Source organism: Myxine glutinosa, chromosome 6, assembly GCF_964187855.1.
Source record: "Myxine glutinosa chromosome 6, kmMyxGlut1.1, whole genome shotgun sequence".
Taxonomy (NCBI): domain Eukaryota; kingdom Metazoa; phylum Chordata; class Myxini; order Myxiniformes; family Myxinidae; genus Myxine; species Myxine glutinosa.
The window spans coordinates 30,205,872-30,225,900 of record NC_136266.1 but is presented as its reverse complement, the minus strand read 5'-3'; the positions used below and the strand labels follow the sequence as shown (position 1 = coordinate 30,225,900).

Below are 20,029 nucleotides of genomic sequence, written 5' to 3'. Positions count from 1 at the left end.
CATCACCCTGCCCCATCACCCTCCCATCTCCCTCCCAAACAAAGAATAATAAAAATTGTCTACATGTACATTGTACACACCTTTATGTCGTTAGCACCACTTCATAAGGCACCACGTACGGGCTTCTTCTTTGTTTCCTCGTCCTGGGCAAGAATGCGGAGGCTGCTGGATCTGCCAACCCTACAGGTCGCCACGTAGAACTGGCAATGGCTGAAGAAGTCTCTTGGGCAGAAGATCCCAACATGGTGTAGCGACTGCCAAAAGAAGTTGTGCATTTATTTTGATGAAATCTTTTCGTAACAATTTTTCTTCAATCAATAAATAAATAATAAGAATTGTCCACATGTACACACCTGTATGTCGTTAGCAGCTCTTCATAAACAACATTGCTGAGGAAACGGCACTTCTCCAGGAGATCCTCACATGGTGTACAACTGGCAAAAGAAGTTGTGCACTTATTTTGATGAAATCTTTTCGTAACAAATTTTCTTCAATCAATAAATAAATAATAAGAATTGTCCACATGTACACACCTGTATGTCGTTAGCAGCTCTTCATAAACAACATTGCTGAGGAAACGGCACTTCTCCAGGAGATCCTCACATGGTGTACAACTGGCAAAAGAAGTTGTGCACTTATTTTGATGAAATCTTTTCGTAACAATTTTTCTTCAATCAATAAATAAATAATAAGAATTGTCCACATGTACACACCTGTATGTCGTTAGCAGCTCTTCATAAACAACATTGCTGAGGAAACGGCACTTCTCCAGGAGATCCTCACATGGTGTACAACTGGCAAAAGAAGTTGTGCACTTATTTTGATGAAATCTTTTCGTAACAATTTTTCTTCAATCAATAAATAAATAAGAAGAATTGTCCACATGTACACACCGTTATCTCGTTAGCACCTCTTCATAAACAACGTTGCTGAGGAAACGGCGCTTCTTCTTTGTTTCCTCGTCCAGGGCAAGAATGCGGAGGCTGCTGGATCTGCCAACCCTACTGGCCGCCACGTAGAACTGACCATGGCTGAAGAAGTCTCGTGTGCAGAAGATCCCAACATGGTGTAGCGACTGTCCTTGGGATTTATTCACAGTCATGGCAAAGCAGGGTCGTACCGGAAACTGCCGACGCCGCAGAGTGAACGGGAACATGTTGTCAGATGGACTCAAGGTTATGCGTGGAATGAGCAATGTGCGTCCAGAATTGACACCCATCACAGATTGTGCAACCAACAGATTTGGAAGGATCTGAAGTATGATGTACCTTGAGCCATTGCAGTGCCCGCTTTGCTGGTCGAAGTTTCGCAGCAGCATGATTACCATACCCACCTTGAGAGAGATTCGATGTGGCGGCATACCAGATGGACAGAGGGTGTTCAGGAACTCAGGCGGATACAAATGATCACCCTCAGATTCCGCTGTATCGACGCTACAGCAAACATGTTCCTCCCCTGGAAATATGGTCGTCATGTAGGCATTTACCTGATCGACTTCGGAATTGGTCGGACATAGTATAACACGCTCGCATAGCCACTTGGGGTTGCTAATGTTGTTATGCAAGTCTTCGTACACCCAAGTGACAATATCCTGAAGTTTTTCACCTGGAAGAATGAGCGGTTCCTTGAGCTCAATAGCAAATTCACCCTCTTCTGGATTGACAGGAATCTTCCCTTCACCCAGATCCAGCAGGAATTTTGCAAAATCAGATTCGTCCTGTTGTTCTCCAGCACCCTGCATGATCCTCATGTTTACTCTGAGACGAAGTATCTGCACTTTTCTCCACAGGTATGAGCTCTTGAAGCACCTTCCAACTATGTCAATACGGCTACCGTGTGGCACAACAGTAAGGATCTGCCTCCAGTCACCACTGAAAACCATTGCGATGCCGCCAAATGGGTCCTCTGAGCCCCGAAGCCACTGGAATGTTCGATCTGCTGCCTCCAATGCGCGACGATCCATCATTGAAACTTCATCCACCACCATTAGATTAGTCATGCGTATGAGTGCTGCAGTGGTGTCATTTTCACTGATGTTGCAAGTGGACTCATCAGTGAGAATGAGAGGACACTTGGTCCTACTATGGAAGGTGGCCCCTTTAGGCAGCAGCGTAGCTGCAATACCACTTGCAGCAGTTGCAAGAGCCACTTTGCCCATTGCTCGCACTTTGTTGAGTATATGAGACAATGTGAATGTTTTCCCAGTCCCACCACTTGCATCAACTGCAAGCATGCAGCCATGTCCGTGTTCCACACTCCGCATCACTGTATCGACAACAACGCGCTGCTCGTCATTAAGAAGGCACTCTGTTTGAGCGATGTGAGCCTCAAGTTCTCCTATATTGTGCACTGTTTCGTGCTCGATGACGCGCGGAATGCGAGACTGGAAATGAACTGGTTCAGGCTCAGGAAGGCCAAAGGTCTTACTGAGCGAAAAGCCGTGGCACTCAACTTTGTTCCTCAGCTCTTGGAGCACTGCACTCACAATGCGTCCATTTGGTTCATTCACACCTGCTGCACGCATGAAGTCCTCGCACAGCACATACTTGTGCCTTTCCCAGAACTGCACGTGGTTGCCTCTGAGAACGAATATGAGCATGTTGGCAAATACTTCGCGGACTGCAGGGCCAAATGCAATATTTGCAGCCTCTTCCATAACAGAATCCACCTCCTGGTCATTGTCAACGATGCCATATGCAATGCAGGCTGCCAGATAGGTCTCCATGACCCTACCACCAACACGACGGAGATCCTGAAAGCATGTGGGGCCAGGCACGCGGTACAGTAGCATGCGGAGATAGTACAACTCGGCAGTATGTGAGTTGACGGGAATAATGGGGAGCCGCCCAACCGTATCAGCCTTACGGTTATCCTGGAAACTCAGCCTTCTCTTCCGCAATTGAAACCTTTTCCTCAAGTAGGTGAAGTGTTGGAATACATCTGGATATAGAACATGACGCATGTGTGGATGGAGATTCATGGCTTCGAAAAAGGCGGTGAGGGTTGTTGCAGGGGGTCCTGACTCTGCCAAGTTCTGTACGGCACCTTCGTCATTGAACGTGATCACCTGCTCATCCTGTAGATGGAGTGCCAGCATCTCGACTGGTGGGTACTTGCGTTGAATGGGGAAATCGTATATGCGCCAGTATCCCTCAGATGCGGTGATGTAACGCCCTAGTTCGTAGCGTGCCACTTCATCATGTCGTAATGCCTCTCGCATCCTCTCATGAGGCTCAAGTCTGACCAGGCACTGGTCCGGGCCCTTTTCAAGGTATTTGTACAGGTACTTGACACAGGTGACAGCACAGACGATCTCAAGGTTGATGTGAGCATCGTACCTGAGGACAATATATGGATTGTAAGGCACAACCCATGCATTGTTAACTAATACGTTAGCACCGCCTCGTATTGTCTTCATGATGGGATCACCAGGTGCAGCTTCTGCCCGTCTTCTGTACAGGGGATAGGAGTCATCAGAGAAGCTTGTCGTTTGTCGTAGGGCTTTGGGATAGTCCTTTGTGCACTTCCGGTCTGCCATGCAAGGGCTCAAGATGTTCCATTCCCCACATGGGCCGTGAATCATGTGTGATGTCACAATACGGTGTAGTTCCGGATTTGTGAGTCTGTCAGGAATCTCAGCAGAGACCACGCGATCGACATCTGCTGGTGTTCTGGGCTTGTCGCGAGGTACCACGGTCAGGAGCATGTGTATATGGGGAAGGTGACGCTTTTGCGTTTCCTTCACCATCACGTAAGCGTCCACATGCCCCAAGATGTCATGCTTGAGGATGTCTGCGAGGAGTGCTTCCACCTTCATATGAAACACCCGGGCGATGATATCAGGTCTTGCATTGGGTGGCTGACCCTCAAAAACCGATTCTTTAATTTCTGGCCACTTTGGGTTGCAGGTGAATGTTAGGAAAAAGTCTGGCTTTCCCTTGACTCGGACTAAAGCCATTGCATCCTGAAACTCTTTGGCATACCAACGTGGCGACCCATAAATTGACGGTGGCAGAATGGTGAGGCGTCCAGGTAGCACCTCAGCATCACTGTTCAACGCATCAACGATGATCTTATACTTTTCTGCCTTAATTGACTTCTGGTTGCAGCGAATCCAAGTGAGACGGTGTGACTCAATTTTTGCCATCATGTCGCATACGTACTGCTGTGTCAACCTTCCACCACGAAGCAGTAGATTGAAGTGATGAGTAGGATCACGTACTTGTAGATGGTAGCGGTAGAAAGTTGTTGGCGTTGTCCCTGCCAACTCAGTGTGGTACCCCTGAGAGCCGCAGGGTAGCAGAAGTATGTATGATAGTGGGTCATACGCTGGATGCATGGCGTCTATTGTCTGTAAACCTCCTCCTCTGAGGTGAACAGCGACTGCCAGCCTTCCAAACTGCTCAGTTGTCATTGCCCCTGGAGCAATGACAGCCACATCGCTGTCTGGGGAGGGAAGGTTGACGGTACCATGATGAAGGTCTCGGCGCCGCGTGCGACCTGTTAACACAATATTCAGTTCATTGGCGCTATCATTATGAACCACATACTCAATGGCTGATTTGAATTGCTGGACGTATGGGTTGCACTCATGAATGGCCTGTTGTGCTCTTAGCAAAAACTGCTCATTCAGGCCACTGTTCGAGGTGTGGGCACGACGATAATCCAGCTCATGGGCTGGATCGTGAAAGTAGATCTGAGCAAAGCGTGGGGTACAACCCAGATCGGCAAGAGGAGCACCAATGTAATGGTAAACCTTACCTTGTATGCGCACTCCAGGATTGAAGCCAGGCATACGTATCTCTCGGACACCGATACTTGCCATTGCCAGCGCGTTGTTGTACTGTTTCGCGTGCTTCACAAAGGCCTGGTTAAGGAAAAGGTTTTTAATAGCATCTGGAGGATGTGATGGAATTGAACCGGGTTTTGGATTCGTAGGATCATGCATAAGATCGACCTTGCCGTGGTTGCAGCAAAATCCTCTTCTCTCCTCATTCCACACCAAAGCAGCACAATGCGAGCATTTAGTGCATTGAAATATTGAGGTCCTGCTCAGCGCGTGCCTGTACTCACCATGAAGTACCTCTCGGAAGAAATCGGTATCATCGTATCGAGCAAGGTTGCGATTGTCATGGCGAGCCTGCTCTAGTCTCACACGGTGTACATCCTGATGGCGCAGGGCATCCCTTACTTGCCGGTCTTCTCGCTGGTGAGGGATTTCTTCTGCACGACGCCTTGTCTCGCGTCCAGTGTTGTCTGCCAAGCGAGCAGTCCGTACCTCATCCGTTTCTTCTGCACGACGACTTGTTATGCGTCGAGTGTTGTCTGCCACGCGAGCAGTCCGTTCTTCATCCGTTTCTGCTGCACGACGACTTGTTATGCGTCGAGTGTTGTCTGCCACGCGAGCAGTCCGTTCTTCATCCGTTTCTTCTGCACGACGACTTGTTATGCGTCGAGTGTTGTCTGCCACGCGAGCAGTCCGTTCTTCATCCGTTTCTTCTGCACGACGACTTGTTATGCGTCGAGTGTCGTCTGCCACGCGAGCAGTCCGTTCTTCATCCGTTTCTTCAGCACGACGACTTGCTATGCGTCGAGTGTTGTCTGCCACGCGAGCAGTCCGTTCTTCATCCGTTTCTTCTGCACGACGACTTGTCACGCGCGTAACGTCGCGTGTCAGGCGAGCAGCACGTTCTTCGTCAGATTCCATTGCGCGTGCACGCCGTGCAGCTTCGTTCCTTCGTTCTCGTAAACGACGACTCGATTGGGGCATTGTATAATAGATAATAGAACAGATAATAGAATAGAATAGATAGATAGAATAGATAGATATAACAATAAGACAGTGGGAAGATACAATCGAGACAGTAAGTCGGCACTTTCGTAAGGCCGGAAGTGAAGGCCTCACTGTCCGGAAGTTCGCATGTCGCAGTTACGATTATTCGCCATTTAGTGTTAATAATGCCCAATTATTCAATTAGCGCCAACGTATTTTGGCTGTTTGCAATTTAAGCGCAAGGAATCAATCAATTCAATGAAAAAAATGAAAAGGAAAAACACGCAACAACGTGTTCCGTGATTGGCTGCGGGAAGTGAGGTCTTTGGCTGATGGGTGATTGGCTGCCGGAGGACATGAAATGGTTTGGTGCATGAAATGTTTTGGTCCATTCGCAACGCCAAAGCGAACGGCGAACGCTTTACATGAAATGGTTTGGTTCATGAAATGTTTTGGTCCATTCGCAACGCCAAAGCGAACGGCGAATGGCTTGCGAGTACAGTGACAACCCCCCCCCCCCCCTCTATTTACATGAAATGGTTTTTATTAGTTTTAAAACATAGTTTAACGCCAACATAGCGGCAACATAGTTTGCAAACGTGAAATAAATGAATACGCTCTCAAATGTGCCATCCGAGGCAGAGTGTGTTCGCCACGTTCGGCACACGCGATAGCTCGCTGCTCTCTGATTGGTTGAATCGTTTTTTGGACATAGCTCGGTAAGTAATTGTCCGATTAATATGAAACCTTGAAAAGGCACATCCTCGGGTCCCCAGCAATATACCTGGCAAGTTTAAAGTATATCGGACCCGTGGTTGTCGAGAAACAGCGGTCACAGACAAACGTACAAACAAACAAACACACAGAGATTACTGGAATTATAGATAGATGAACAATGGTGACTGCACCGATTGGTGCTTGGGGTGGTGCTTTTGGTGCTTGGATGGGGTGCTCTGCACATTATTAAAGGCCGTAAGGCCACAGAGCACTCGTGGGTTGGTGTATCGATGCTGGCATGCGTGCTCTCTCTATGCATAACATCTGCATGTGTTCCTCCAAAAACAGGTCCTGGATCGTAGTGTAAATATCAGCGTAGTCTTGTAAATAATGCTCCCTACCGGCTGTATGTTTAGTTTGCGAATTCTTTCCGGATTCGGTTATCCTGTGGGTGTGTTTCTGTGAGAAGGGTGCAACGTCGCAGGGGGACATATTTACTCATTTGTGAATATCTGTAAAACTGTCGCACTCAGGGTAGAGTTAATAGTAGAGGGAACTACATCTGAGTGCCACACTAAAATAGGTAAAAATTTATCGGGTCGGGACGCCCCGAGGGTAGAGAAGGGTGCAATGTTGCGGATATGGCATTTGGCCTCCATATCCGCTTGTAAATATTCCCCTATTTCCCCAATACTCCCCAACTATCCCCAATCCCCCATTCCCTAGTCCCATTGCCTGTAAATAACACTCTGTAGAACCGACCTTCCCCTTTTTCCCCCATTAAATGTCGTGCCCAGGTCCACCGCATCTCACGTAGACAACTTTCGGACATCTTGCTAGTTATTCTTAGTCTATGTCAGTTAAGGACTCGTTTCCATTAATTCTGACTCTTCGTTGCACCAGAATGTGATTGTATGGCACCAGTAGTGAGTTTAGGACCTCCCCATACCTCCTCCTCCCATCTTCCCCACGAAACAACAACAACAACAACAACTACAACAACAACAACAACAACAACAACAACAACTACAACAACAGAGGGGGCGGCGCGGCGCGGGGAGTGTGCGTCCTCACTCCGGCTTGGTTAGCCGCCATTGCCATGTGCGCCCACGGGGTTACCACGAAGGGGCTGGCTGTCAGCTCCTCGTCAAGGGCGGAGCCGGTAACCCCCCCGCACCCAATAAGAAGGGCGGACCGATTCCATCTGGGGCGGAGCTAACTAGCCGAGGGCGTGTCACTCCCCGCCGGATATGCGCCGCCACTTACCGGATGTGAGGTCAGATGCGCCCCCAGCTTGAGAAGACAAGTCGCGACCTCCGAGCGCTGAGCGACCTCCCCGCATCAATGGACCGGACCGGGTCGATTTTGCCCCTGAGCCAAGGTGCACCTTGAGCCATCGAAGACCCGCCTTCCTTGCCATCAATCCCCGTGTGAGTCAGTTTTGTCCCGTTTATCTGTGGTCTGTCGGGAATAAGATAAGTGTGTCTAAGTGCCTATCTTTCTATGCTGTCCCTCTCATTCCTGTAATCTAACCTTCCGCCATATTATAACCTCCTCCGGAGGTCTTGAGAACCGTATCCCTGGTGTCGTGTCATTTTAATCCCAGCCGTTGTGTCCTTTTCCTTCATTGATCTAGCGTAGCGCGACTCGGCCAAGGTTCGAGTATAATCGGGTAACTTGTGCGGACACGGCGGCCATTCCGCTCGGCCCACCATAACATCAAAGTCGTGTCTGTAACAATATATATACGTATATATATATATATATATATATATTTTTTTTTTTTGCATTTTTGCATTTTTAGGTGGATTTGGGATTCCCGTGGTTTTCTTCAATTGTTTCTTTTTCTTTTTTCTTGATGTCCAGTTGGAGGAAACCGTTCAACTGTGCAAGATGATGGAACAGACTGGTATTTCTGCCATCGCTGTTCATGGCAGGTGAGATTATTAATTGCATACCTTTTATTATGTTGCTTTTATCACCAAAGGAGGTTATACATTCCCCCCCTGTTTGTTACTTCGCAAAAAAAATAATTTGTTTTTTCAATTATGTTGATCACTCGTGTCCGTGTGTGTGTGTCCGTGTGTGTGTGTCCGTGTGTGTGTGTGTCCGTGTGTGTGTGTGTCCGTGTGTGTGTGTGTCCGTGTGTGTGTGTGTCCGTGTGTGTGTGTGTCCGTGTGTGTGTGTGTCCGTGTGTGTGTGTGTCCGTGTGTGTGTGTCCATGTGTGTGTGTGTGTACGTGTCCGTCTGTACGTGTCCATCCCCGTGTCCGCTCACTTATACTTGCCTACAGGTCACAATTTTAAACCCATCTTCACGAAACTTTACCCAATGGTAGAGTTCGTGGTCTGACAAAATGCTATATATTTTTAAGGTCAACATAGGCCAAAGGTCAACCACTTTTTTCAAATTTCTAAAATCCTCAATTTTCATCCGATTGACTTGAAATTTGAATAGGATTACATATCGGCTTACTGAATTCAACCACCAACTATTTTTGAGATCAGCTTGGGCCAAAAGGTCAACCACTTTTTTTAAATTTCTAAAATCCTCAATTTTCATCCGATTGACTTGAAATTTGAAGAGGATTTACATATCGGCTAACTGAATTCAACCACCAACTATTTTTGAGATTAGCTTCGGCCAAAAGGTCAACATAGGCCAAAGGTCAACCACTTTTTTCAAATTTCTAAAATCCTCAATTTTCATCCGATTCACTTGAAATTTGAATGGGATTTACATATCAGCAAACTGAATTCAACCAACAACTATTTTTGAGATCAGCATGGGCCAAAAGGTCAACATGGGCCCAAGGTCAACCGTTTTTTTCTAATTTCTAAAAGCTTCAATTTTCATCCGATTGACTTGAAATTTGAATAGGATTTTCATATCAGCCAACTGAATTCAACCACCAACTATTTTTAAGGTTAAAAGGATGCTCTACTGAGTGCCATTCCACTTTGTTCTGTTTTGCCAAGTGTTGCTCTGTGGGTGATTTTTCATTTGTCTGTCTGTCTGAGCAAAGTTCACCAACAGGGGATGTTTGATGAGCAAAGCCTGGTGTTGGCTTAGCGGTTAGGGTGCTGGCTTGGGATCCTCGGATCCTGGGTTCGAATCCCGGCCGATCGCTGAATTAACGCCAGGGGGGTTGACTCAGCCTGTCATCCTTCTGAGGTCGGCAAATTGAGTACCAGCTTGCTGGGATGAATGATCACGGTGTGTACCCCGATTTAGAATAGGTACACTGTATCCCTGCACATCGTAAGCGTGACCAAGGGTTGGCATCAGGAAGGGCATCCGACCAAAAAAACATTGCCTCAAACAGGGAACCATGATTGTCATGGGACCCGCAAGGCTAACCCCCGCGATCGCGGGGAAAATGGCCTTAAAACGATCATTCATTCATTCTGTGAGCAGGATATCACAAAAAGTTATGGACAGATTCAGACAATGTGGTGGACAGGTTGGGTGTGTGACAAAGACGAACTAGAATTTTAGTGATTCTTCACTCGTGAGAGATTCTGTCGTATTTTTCCAAACGTTTTTTTTTTTTCTTTTCTTTTTTTCACGTTTACTTTGCTGAACAGGTGTCTGAAGCGATTATATAGCACGATATTTCAAAACGTTGTGGACGGATTATGACAAGTCGGTGGCTGAGTTGTGTTGGTGATAAGAACAAGCTGATTAGATTTTGGTTTGGGTCTAGATCCAGTTCCAGCCTATTGGTGTAATACAAAACGTAAACTGTTCAGTCTGCCGAGTTCTTTTCTGTTTTGTTTGTTCGATGTGGTCATTCTGGTATGAGATTGTAATTGCATTCATCATGGCAACAGGACAAGAAGGTTCTTGATGATTGATTGTAGCTAGATCATCGATGTATTAATTTTTTCATGGCAATTCAACTCGTTTATTGCAAAAAGTGTATGTTGAGCAGAAATACAAATTAAGAAATTTGCTCCTACTTGTCACTGAGGAAGATGAGTATTTTGTTGTGATCAGTATAACTTTTGTGTAAATTTGGAGGTGGGATGAAAATGAATGGAGGGGGTGAGGGATGGTTGGGAGTTTGGATTTAAAAAGTCACCAAATTGCACATTTGCCTCAGTTGCGTGTTATCTCCTCAAAAAAAATTGACGGAATGGCACAAAACATGAACAAACAAGAAAGAGCAATCAGAGATCGCAAACCCTCGCCAGGATGTATTTTCAGTGGTTTTTGAGGATTTTGTGTTAAAACAAATATGGTGGCCGAACCACGTGACCGATGACGTCATCATTCTTTTTTTCTAAACTAATTTATTCCTAGATTATGCTCAATAAATTTCATCTTGATCAGATGAAGTTTTGTACTTGTCAAATTATGACGTCATAATGGAGGTACCTATGACATCATCATTAGCCCATTTTATTCCCCATGGAGAGTTCTTTACAATGAGCCATGTCTCAATTTTTCCATGCAGCACTTTCGGATATATAGAGGTGCAAAGTTTTTCGGTTTTTACAAGATGGCGGCTGAACCACGTGACCTATGACGTCATAATTATCATTATAAAAGTCTACAGGTGGAGTTGCACCTATGGTGAACATTTCCTGTCAATCGGACCAACGGTTGCAGAGAAAATCGTATTCATTCTGTGTGGACAAACAAACAGACTCAAATGCAACATCCTCTCCTCTGGCGAGGGTAACTAGGTTGTACAGAAAACTCGGCCATGTTTAAAAGGATTTTTTTTTTTGCTGCTGTATATTGTTGCTGTTGTTGTTGTTGCTGCTGCATATTAAAGGCTAAGCCCCGCTCTAGCAGGAAAATGGCCTTATAATGCCTGTTGTTGTATATTGTTGCTGTTCCGCAGAACAAAGGGAGAGAGGCCACAGCACCCAGTCCACTTTGACTCGGTTCGTGCCATAAGCAAGGCCATTTCCATCCCAGTCATCGCAAAGTAAGCCCCCTACAGGCACATCATAGAATTATAAATCACATCAAACTTTCTTCAAGCCAGGATGCAGCGACATTGCTTGAAACCTTACGAAGTACAGGGAGTCCTCTATAAGTAGTCTTTGTGTCCGATTTTTCAGTACATCGTGGTTGATTAATTAACGCTCTTTTCTGACATAAGTAGGTTTGTTTCAGTATAAAAATGTAAAAACAGAAGCTGTCTCAGTCCTGTGCAGTATTGTTACACCATCATATTTGTTGAGCATGCATGAGCAGCTTCACTTTATTCACTTTCGCTTTATTTATTTACTTCTTCATGCAAGTGACAAACGATCGTCAAGCGAGGCAAGTGCCTCTGTGAGCAACAGGAAGACGCAGTGCAGTTACCTTGCGGACTAATTTGGAGGTGTTGAAGCGGTTCAATGCTGGTGATGTGCAGTGCATATCGTTGCTGCTGTTAGGACACCCGTGATGACTGAGGCCAATCAGGGCAAACAATGACGAGGTGAGAGCTGCGATGCAGGGCAACACACCACTGGGTGCTTTCATGGAATGTACGCACTCGTCTTTTGGTGGTGCAGAAGATGGAATGTGGAGCAAAGACCAAAACCAAGGTCATGTGCCAATAAATTTACTTGCGATCCAGGTTAACGCCCGCACTTTAACGACCTGAAGGGTGAACGAGGTGAGTGAAGTCAAAGTGAAACGTTTAACGCGAGCAGAGGCTTGTTTGAATGGTTTCAGTGGCGCAATGACCTCCATAACATCAAGATGACAGGCGAAGCAGTTTTTGATACCTTATTTTACTTTATTAACTTAAAAAATATCTTGCAGAACTTATCTAAGAGGGAACCAAAATTTCACAGGAATGCAACACCCCCCTTATAACACATGTAGTCATATGGAAAAATACTGGTCTGATATATGCTGTTTTTATAGAAATAGTATTTCCCAGAAATGCATGGAGGAATCCCTTTACGTGGCAGGCCAGTAATTGCTTGGATGTTGTCATTTTGTTGCTTGGATGATGCTGTCATACTTGGATGCTATCATACCCAGACTCTGTGGCATGATGGTTTGAATGTCCGCTTTTAGTCTGAGAGGTGAGCAGTAGTTCGAATGCTGGCCCCAGGCCTAGTCATACCAAATATGTTAAAAATGGTACGTCTACTTCCTTGCTTCATGGTAAGCATTTAAAAAGGATAGAGCACAGACAAACAGCCATTGCTCAGGCTTGATGGGCTTAATTATGTATTGGAGGTTTTTTGATTATTGAAGAGCTGGTTTGAAGCCAACAGTTGTAAAGTCTCCGATTTGTCATCGATTCATGGTCTTACCGGTTTGTCATCTTTTTGGGAGAGCGTTTGTCATTTTAAAACCACTCTTTGTCACTGTTTCTTCCTTTGGCCCATAATCGCCTTCATTCAGTGGAGGATCTCATGACCACATCAGGAGTTTTGAACATCTGAAAAGTTTTCGGGAAGCCTGCGGAGCTGCCTCTGTGATGGTAGCTCGTCAGGCGATGCGAAATGCTTCCATCTTCCGTAAAGAAGGCCCCCTGCCTTTGGATCATGTAATTAGGAAGTATTTGCACTATGTGAGTACTTATGGGCAGGGTGGAGCATTCATCTGACAAACAATCCTTTTGGAATTGCAAATATTTTATGACATTGCCTGAGACTTGAATTCCTATTGAAACCACAGTGGAACATTGTAATATTTTCTGAATATTGGAAAGAGTTTTGCAATGTGGTGATCGGTGTGTTCAGCTCGTTATTGTCACCTTGTTCAGTTATTGTACAAGTTTTCTCTCCATGTGGGCACAGGCTGTAAAGTTCCAGAATGTACCTGCAAACACCAAGTACTGCATTTGTCAAATGTTGTATGACCAGTTAGAGACGACACGAGGAAAGGCCCTGTATGCTGCACATTCTAATCAGGAGCTTTGGTGAGTGTCTCTGGTGCACTATATTGTCATGGTGATGCCATGATAGTACAGAGGTTAAAAGAGTGATTTTTATGTATTTATTTATGCCGATGGTGTTGAACTGTTTAGAATTTAGATGGTGTCTGTGATGGAAAGAGGAGGGGATTACTGTATTTTTGGCGTATAAGTGTGTTTCCAACCTCCTATCCCCGCCTCCTCCCCCCTCCCCCACCCCCATCCTCACTACGTCATCTCAAAATGCCTACCGTAAAGTAATGACACAAAGTACATACAAGTGTTGAAACGAAGGCTAAGATCAAAAGTAAGAAGGCCGTGTTGGGCTTCATCCCTGGGGGAATGACCAGGTTGTTGCAGCCACTGGACATTCCTGTTATTGGTTGTGTTGTGGAAAACCATTCAGGTCCGCACAACTTTTAGTCCAACGGTTTGGTTTAATTGCATTTAGATCATCACATCATTCCTGTAAGTAGAAATACACAATAAGCATACGATGCGACATCTCATAAAGCCATTCATATCAGTCAATGCAAGCAAGCTAGATATTCTATAAAGGCGTACCATTAACGAGGCTACCGATGTAACATGTCACAAGGGAGAAGTCTCGGAGCACTGACACAGCAACGGGTCTTATAGTCACGCCCCTAGTGGGGACAACAATGACAGCGAGCAGCGAGCATCCCCACCCGGGTTCAGTACGGATACGATTTCACTACATTCACCCCCCGTCAGAATTATACGGCCGCGTGGCTAAAAGCGAGTGAGCGTCAGCATGGGCGCGGAGTATTAGTCGGCCCAACCGTAGCGGGCCGGGCGGCGAATTTCTCTGCCAGCACGCGTTCGAAATTCCCCGGGTACGGCGTCTCGTAACCCTGTATCCCCGGTGTCAGAGGCGTCAACAAGGTCGGGTGATGAAGGGGGTAACGCCAAGTCGTCGGACCCGGGCAGTCTCGACGGGGGGAGGGTCGGTGGACTGTCGGCGATGGGAGCGTCGGGAGAGGTCATAGTCTCATAGACGGGTTCGACTGGTTCGTCCGATTCCCTACTAAGGTCGTCGACCCCGCAAGGGGCAAGATGACGAACGGAGACAGTAGTCTCACGACCATCAGACGTCATCACACGAGCATGCTCAGGATTAGCCTGGAGAATCTGCACTTTGTCCACAAGGGGGTCGTACTTGCTCGCGCGAACTGCCCGTTTAAGGTAGGCCGGCCCGGGCCCAGCGAGCCAACTGGGCAAAGACCGTATACACCCCGAGCTCCTGGGGTGGTGGAAAAGACGCTCGTGGGGAGTTTGGTTAGTTGCCGTACTCAGGAGTGCCCGGATTGAGTTCAACGCCGCAGGTAGCGACCAAGCCCATTTATTGAGGCCCTGGCCGTGGGTCCGGAGATGGAGCATGACGGCCCTCCAGATAATCCCGTTGAAGCGTTCGATCTGCCCATTAGCCTGGGGTCTATACGGCGTGGTGTAACTAGACGCAACGTTGTTTTGGAGCAGATAGCCGCGCACCTCCTGAGACAAGAAGACTGCACCCCGGTCGGTATGGACATAGGCCGGGTAACCGAACATTGAGAACAAGTTCTGTAAGCAACGCATCACCGTGGCAGCAGTCATGTCCGCGCACATATAAGCAAAGGGGAATCGTGAGTACTCATCAACGATAGTGAGCAGATAGCGAGAGCCGCTCGACACCGGCAAAGGGCCCTTGAAATCCATCGCCAAGCGTTCCCACGGGCGTGTAGCCTTCACCAGAGTCCCCATAGGGGGGTTATAGAAACGCGGTTTGATTTCCGCGCAGATAGCGCAGTCGCGACAGATACGGCGGATATCGTCAATCGAGTAAGGGAGATTCCCACTCCGCACGAAATGAGCGAAATGCGTTACGCCGGGATGGCCCGCAGTAGCATGCAGCACCCGTAGGCCCTCCAACGAGGTGATACCAGCACATGTAGTGGGGCGCGATAAGGCATCGGCGGCCTGGTTATCCTTCCCTGGGCGATATTTGATGGTGTAACAGAAGTCGGCGAGTTCGATACGCCAGCGAGTGATTTTCTCGTTCTTAATGCGCTGGGCGTGTAAGGTGTCGTACATGAACGCAACGCTTTGCTGGTCCGTGATGATTTGGAAGCTCCGCCCGAGTAGGTACGGGCGCCATCGCCGAATAGACTCGACGATCGCATACGCTTCCTTTTCAACGGACGAGTGCCGCCGCTCAGCGGAGGTAAGAGTCCGTGAAAAGAAAGCCACGGGACGTCCCCCTTGGGAGAGGGTCGCCGCGATGGCCTGATCCGAGGCGTCACTTTCGAGGACGAACGAGCCGCTCTCGTCAATGGTTGCTACGGCGGCTCGGGCGATGTCGGTCTTAAGTCCTTCAAAGGCCGTCAATGCGGCCGAACTCAGGGGAAAGGTGTCGCAGGCCACAAGGGGGCGAAGTTTCGCGGAGAAATTTTGCACCCATTTGGAGTAATGGGCGAACAGCCCAAGGGCGCGTTTCAGGGAAGCCCGATCGCAGGGAGGGGCCATGTCGAGCAAAGGTCGCAGACGTTCCTTATCCGGAGAGACAGAGCCATGGGTCACGGTGTACCCCAGAAGATCTATGGTGCGTAGGGAGTATCGGCACTTATCCTCGTTCATAGTTAAGTGATACCGTTGCGCGACCTCAAGGAAGCGCTTCAGATTAGCGTCATGGTGCCCTTGGTCATATCCACAAACCGTAAGGTTATCGAGGTAGACGAAAACATCGGTTAAGTGCTCCCGCGCAACGAGGTCATCCATGGCCCTCTGGAAACAAGCGACCCCGTTCGTCACCCCAAAGGGCAATCGTGTAAATTGGTACAACCGCTGCCCCGACTCGAAAGCGGTATAGATACGATCCGCCCTAGAGATAGGGATCTGGTGGTACGCACTACGGAGATCGAGAGTACTATAGACCGAATACTGGGACACCTGTTGCACTAGCGCGTCCATCCCCGGAAGGGGGTAGGCATCCAGCTGTGTAAAGCGGTTAATCGTTTGGGAATAGTCGATTACCATGCGTTTGCGATGGGCCTCACTGCGCACCACTAAGACCTGGGCACGCCACGGTGACCTACTAGGTTCTATGATGCCGTCTTTCAAGAGCTGAGTCGTTTCGTCCGCAATGAATTGCATGTCCGCGCGGGAGTAGCGTCTCGATTTTACCGCGACAGGGGTACAGTCGGAGGTTAGATTGGGGAACAGCGAAAGTGGACGGACGTCCATTTGCGCTAGGGCGCACACCGTTAGCGCGTCGTCCGCCCCCACAACAAGAGTGTCAGGCCCACCGAACTCCATTACCAGACGTCCATGCAGCTTAAGAAAATCGTGTCCTAGCAGAATATCAGCACATAATGCGGGTAAAACCATAAGGTGTACATCAGGGAAAACCCGTCCCTTTAGCACTAGTTTCAATCGGCATTCCCCTTTTGTGCTAAGCCGGAGTCCCTGGGATGCCATGAAGATCCGTCGTGTAGACCGCCCGATCCGCCATCCATGCCTGAGCACAAGTCGCTGGTCGATAAAACTATCCGTAGATCCGGTGTCCACCAAGGCCTGAACACAATGGCCCTCAACCATAAGGGGAATAAGGGCTTGAGCCAGGCCAGACGAGGCAGCTGGGAGCGGGACTGAGCCCCCCGAATGGGTCGGACCAGCCTCGCGGGTGGATCCTACACCAGCAGCAGTTTTGCGATCGTGGCCGGAGTCTGCGTTGACCATGGGGAATCCATTATCGTCATCAGAGGGCTTTCCCCAGCATTCCGGTGTTTCGCGATTCAAAATCCGATGAGAAAAGGCCTCAGTAGTATTTGACATCGCCTTTTGACACTCCTGGCAGATAAAGGCTTCCGTTGTAGCCGAAATCGCCTTTTTCGTTTGGTCGCTTTGACAAAAGGCTTCCGTAGTATTCGAAATCGCCTTTTTCGTTTGGTCGCTTTGACAAAAGGCTTCCGTAGTAGTATTCGAAATCGCCTTTTTCGTTTGGTCGCTTTGACAAAAGGCTTCCGTAGTATTCGAAAGCTGTTTCTTCCCTTGCGTGGCTCGAGGTTTGGCCAAGGACGCGGCCTTTGTCCCCGATGGAGAATGAGACGGTGGTGGCTTTCCGGTGGCGCCAGTCAAGGTTGTCTGAGCGCCCAGCGGGCCGCAGCGAGGGGCCCTCCCCTTCGAAGACGGGTAAGGCGCTGGGCTCGTGGGTTCTGCTACAAGCCCGTTCAAGGTTGCCGCGCCTGCGCGACCGCGGCTGCGCGGGTCGAAGGGCCGCGAGCCGCGTGCCGATTTCTTGCACACTTTCGCGTAATGTCCCTTTAGCGAGCACAAATGGCAAATAGCGTCACGTGCCGGACACACGACTCGGGCATGACGAGGCCCTCCACAAAAAAAACATGCGGCCCCGCGCAAGGCCTTGGGTCTGCTGGTCGTAACGGCAGCTGTCAGGGTAGGGTCATCCTCCGGAGCATCCCGGAGTTCAGCAGGCGGATCCACGTCCTCGTCAGTGGTCCTCTCCGGCCGGGCGTGTAGTGAGGTGCCCGCCAAAAGGCGCGTGCGATCATAGGCGTTCGATTGCATCCGTGCTTCAGTATACACCGTCGCTTGCTCAACCGCCGTAGCGAAGGTCAGGTCGGTCTTCTCCAAGAGTTTGAGACGTAGTTCCTGAGAGGAGACCCCTGCTATGAAGGCATCTAAAAGTCGATCATCTTTAGCCTGCTCGGGAGTCCGTGGCTGGGCGCTGTCCAGCATGAGCTGCCGGAGCTCCTGGGCGTAATGATCCATAGGCTCGTTGGGTTGCTGCCGTCGCGTCTGCAGCAAATAACGCGCATACACAGGGCTTTTTTCTTTTATATAAAGCCGCTTGAGCTCCGCGACGGTAAGATCATACGTCGTGCATTGAGCGACCGAGTGGTAGACCCGGTAGTCGATTTTTGAGTGTAATATTGCCAGCTTCGCGGCAGGCGTCGGAGCGGTATCAGGCTCATTAAAGAGATGCTCCAGTTGCTTGAGCCAGTGCTTGAGTTGCAAGCCTCCGTCCGTGGCTTGTGGGTCGGCGCTGAAAATGGACACCGTCAACGTCTTGTTGCCAGCCATGTCAGCAGATCATAAATGCAATTAAGTATTGTGGAAAACCATTCAGGTCCGCACAACTTTTAGTCCAACGGTTTGGTTTAATTGCATTTAGATCATCACATCATTCCTGTAAGTAGAAATACACAATAAGCATACGATGCGACATCTCATAAAGCCATTCATATCAGTCAATGCAAGCAAGCTAGATATTCTATAAAGGCGTACCATTAACGAGGCTACCGATGTAACATGTCACAAGGGAGAAGTCTCGGAGCACTGACACAGCAACGGGTCTTATAGTCACGCCCCTAGTGGGGACAACAATGACAGCGAGCAGCGAGCATCCCCACCCGGGTTCAGTACGGATACGATTTCACTACAGGTTGCATCTGGAAGATGAGAGAATTGAATGACCACAGGTGAACAGGTTCACCAACAGGGGATGTATGCATCCTGCCTCATCCGCCAATGATGGACGCATGGGACAGTGTGCCTCAGGCGGTGACTGTCAACAGATTTAAGGCTGAGATCGTCAGACGAGCACGAGGATAATGACATTAAGACCGAGGATGATGGGATGAGAACAGCCCACCTGGCCTGACCCCTGAGCTCGCCTCCATCTTCAATTTTATCTTCATTAACTCGCCTCCGTTAACTGGATGTGTATTGCTGTCCAAATTCTTGTTCCTTTGTTTCAGTGACTTCACTTTGAAGTTTTCATAAATTGGTGGAATTTGGAAAATGTCCACAAGTCCCCACTATGTCCCGAATTTGTGTGAAACCCAGAATTGTCATAATTTAATTTTGGGACTTGTGACCATATTTCTGTGTGGATTTTATCAACCATCATTATTTAATACAGTAAAACCCGACATTCCTGGGTTCAACATTCGTGGAACCCGCATATTCGTGGAACCCGTGTATTCGCGGTCCATAAAATGTGACCTGCTTATGCATTCGCGGCCTTATGCTTCACATATTTGCGGTTTTTCGCGGACGCAAAAACCATCCTCTGCCACCTGTGCACGACAGTTACAAAACAATCTTCGTCAGCAGCGCATAAACACAAAGCAGCTCTAGCCAACTGTCCACCACCAACAGCGCACATAACAATTCTAAAATCAGTCTTCCACGCATCATGCATAAAGCACACATCATGCAGATAAGAGCTGTATGTGAACATAAACTATCCCCTGCCACAACCTCCCACACCCCACAAACAATGGTCACACTACCCACCCATTCTCCCTCTACCCACAACCCCTGTATGACTACTTTTGTCTGGTTTTCATTCTTCTCATCCCGCTGCCTTGAACTTCGGTGATTCCTCCCGCTCATGAACTTTTGCACATACCATTCAATCATGGGTCCGAAGAGTACGACTACTGCAAGAGATGTGTCCGCTCCCCAGAGGCCGAAAAATGTAAAGAGGCTGAGCCAGAAAGTGGTGCTGCTTGACACGGACCATCAAGAGGTGAGAGTGCAGCCACTGAGCAAGCACCATGGCGTGAACTGTCGACCTTGCGCTACATAAAGAAAAACGAGAAGGCAATTCGTGAAAGTGTCACGGTGAGTGCAGTACC

General features: G+C 48.3%; 1 protein-coding gene across 7 annotated transcripts in view; it reads left to right on the top strand.

Annotated features, from left to right (window-relative positions):
- DUS2 (dihydrouridine synthase 2) overlaps positions 1-20,029 on the top strand; it is an 84,585-nt gene that overhangs the window by 33,684 nt on the left and 30,872 nt on the right. For all 7 annotated transcript variants that reach the window (XM_078779707.1, XM_078779708.1, XM_078779710.1 and 4 more), the window contains 4 exons: positions 8,357-8,427; positions 11,343-11,429; positions 12,854-13,022; positions 13,252-13,373. In XM_078779707.1, the coding sequence (XP_078635833.1) occupies positions 8,357-8,427; positions 11,343-11,429; positions 12,854-13,022; positions 13,252-13,373 (449 nt within the window). The remainder of the gene's footprint in view (positions 1-8,356; positions 8,428-11,342; positions 11,430-12,853; positions 13,023-13,251; positions 13,374-20,029) is intronic.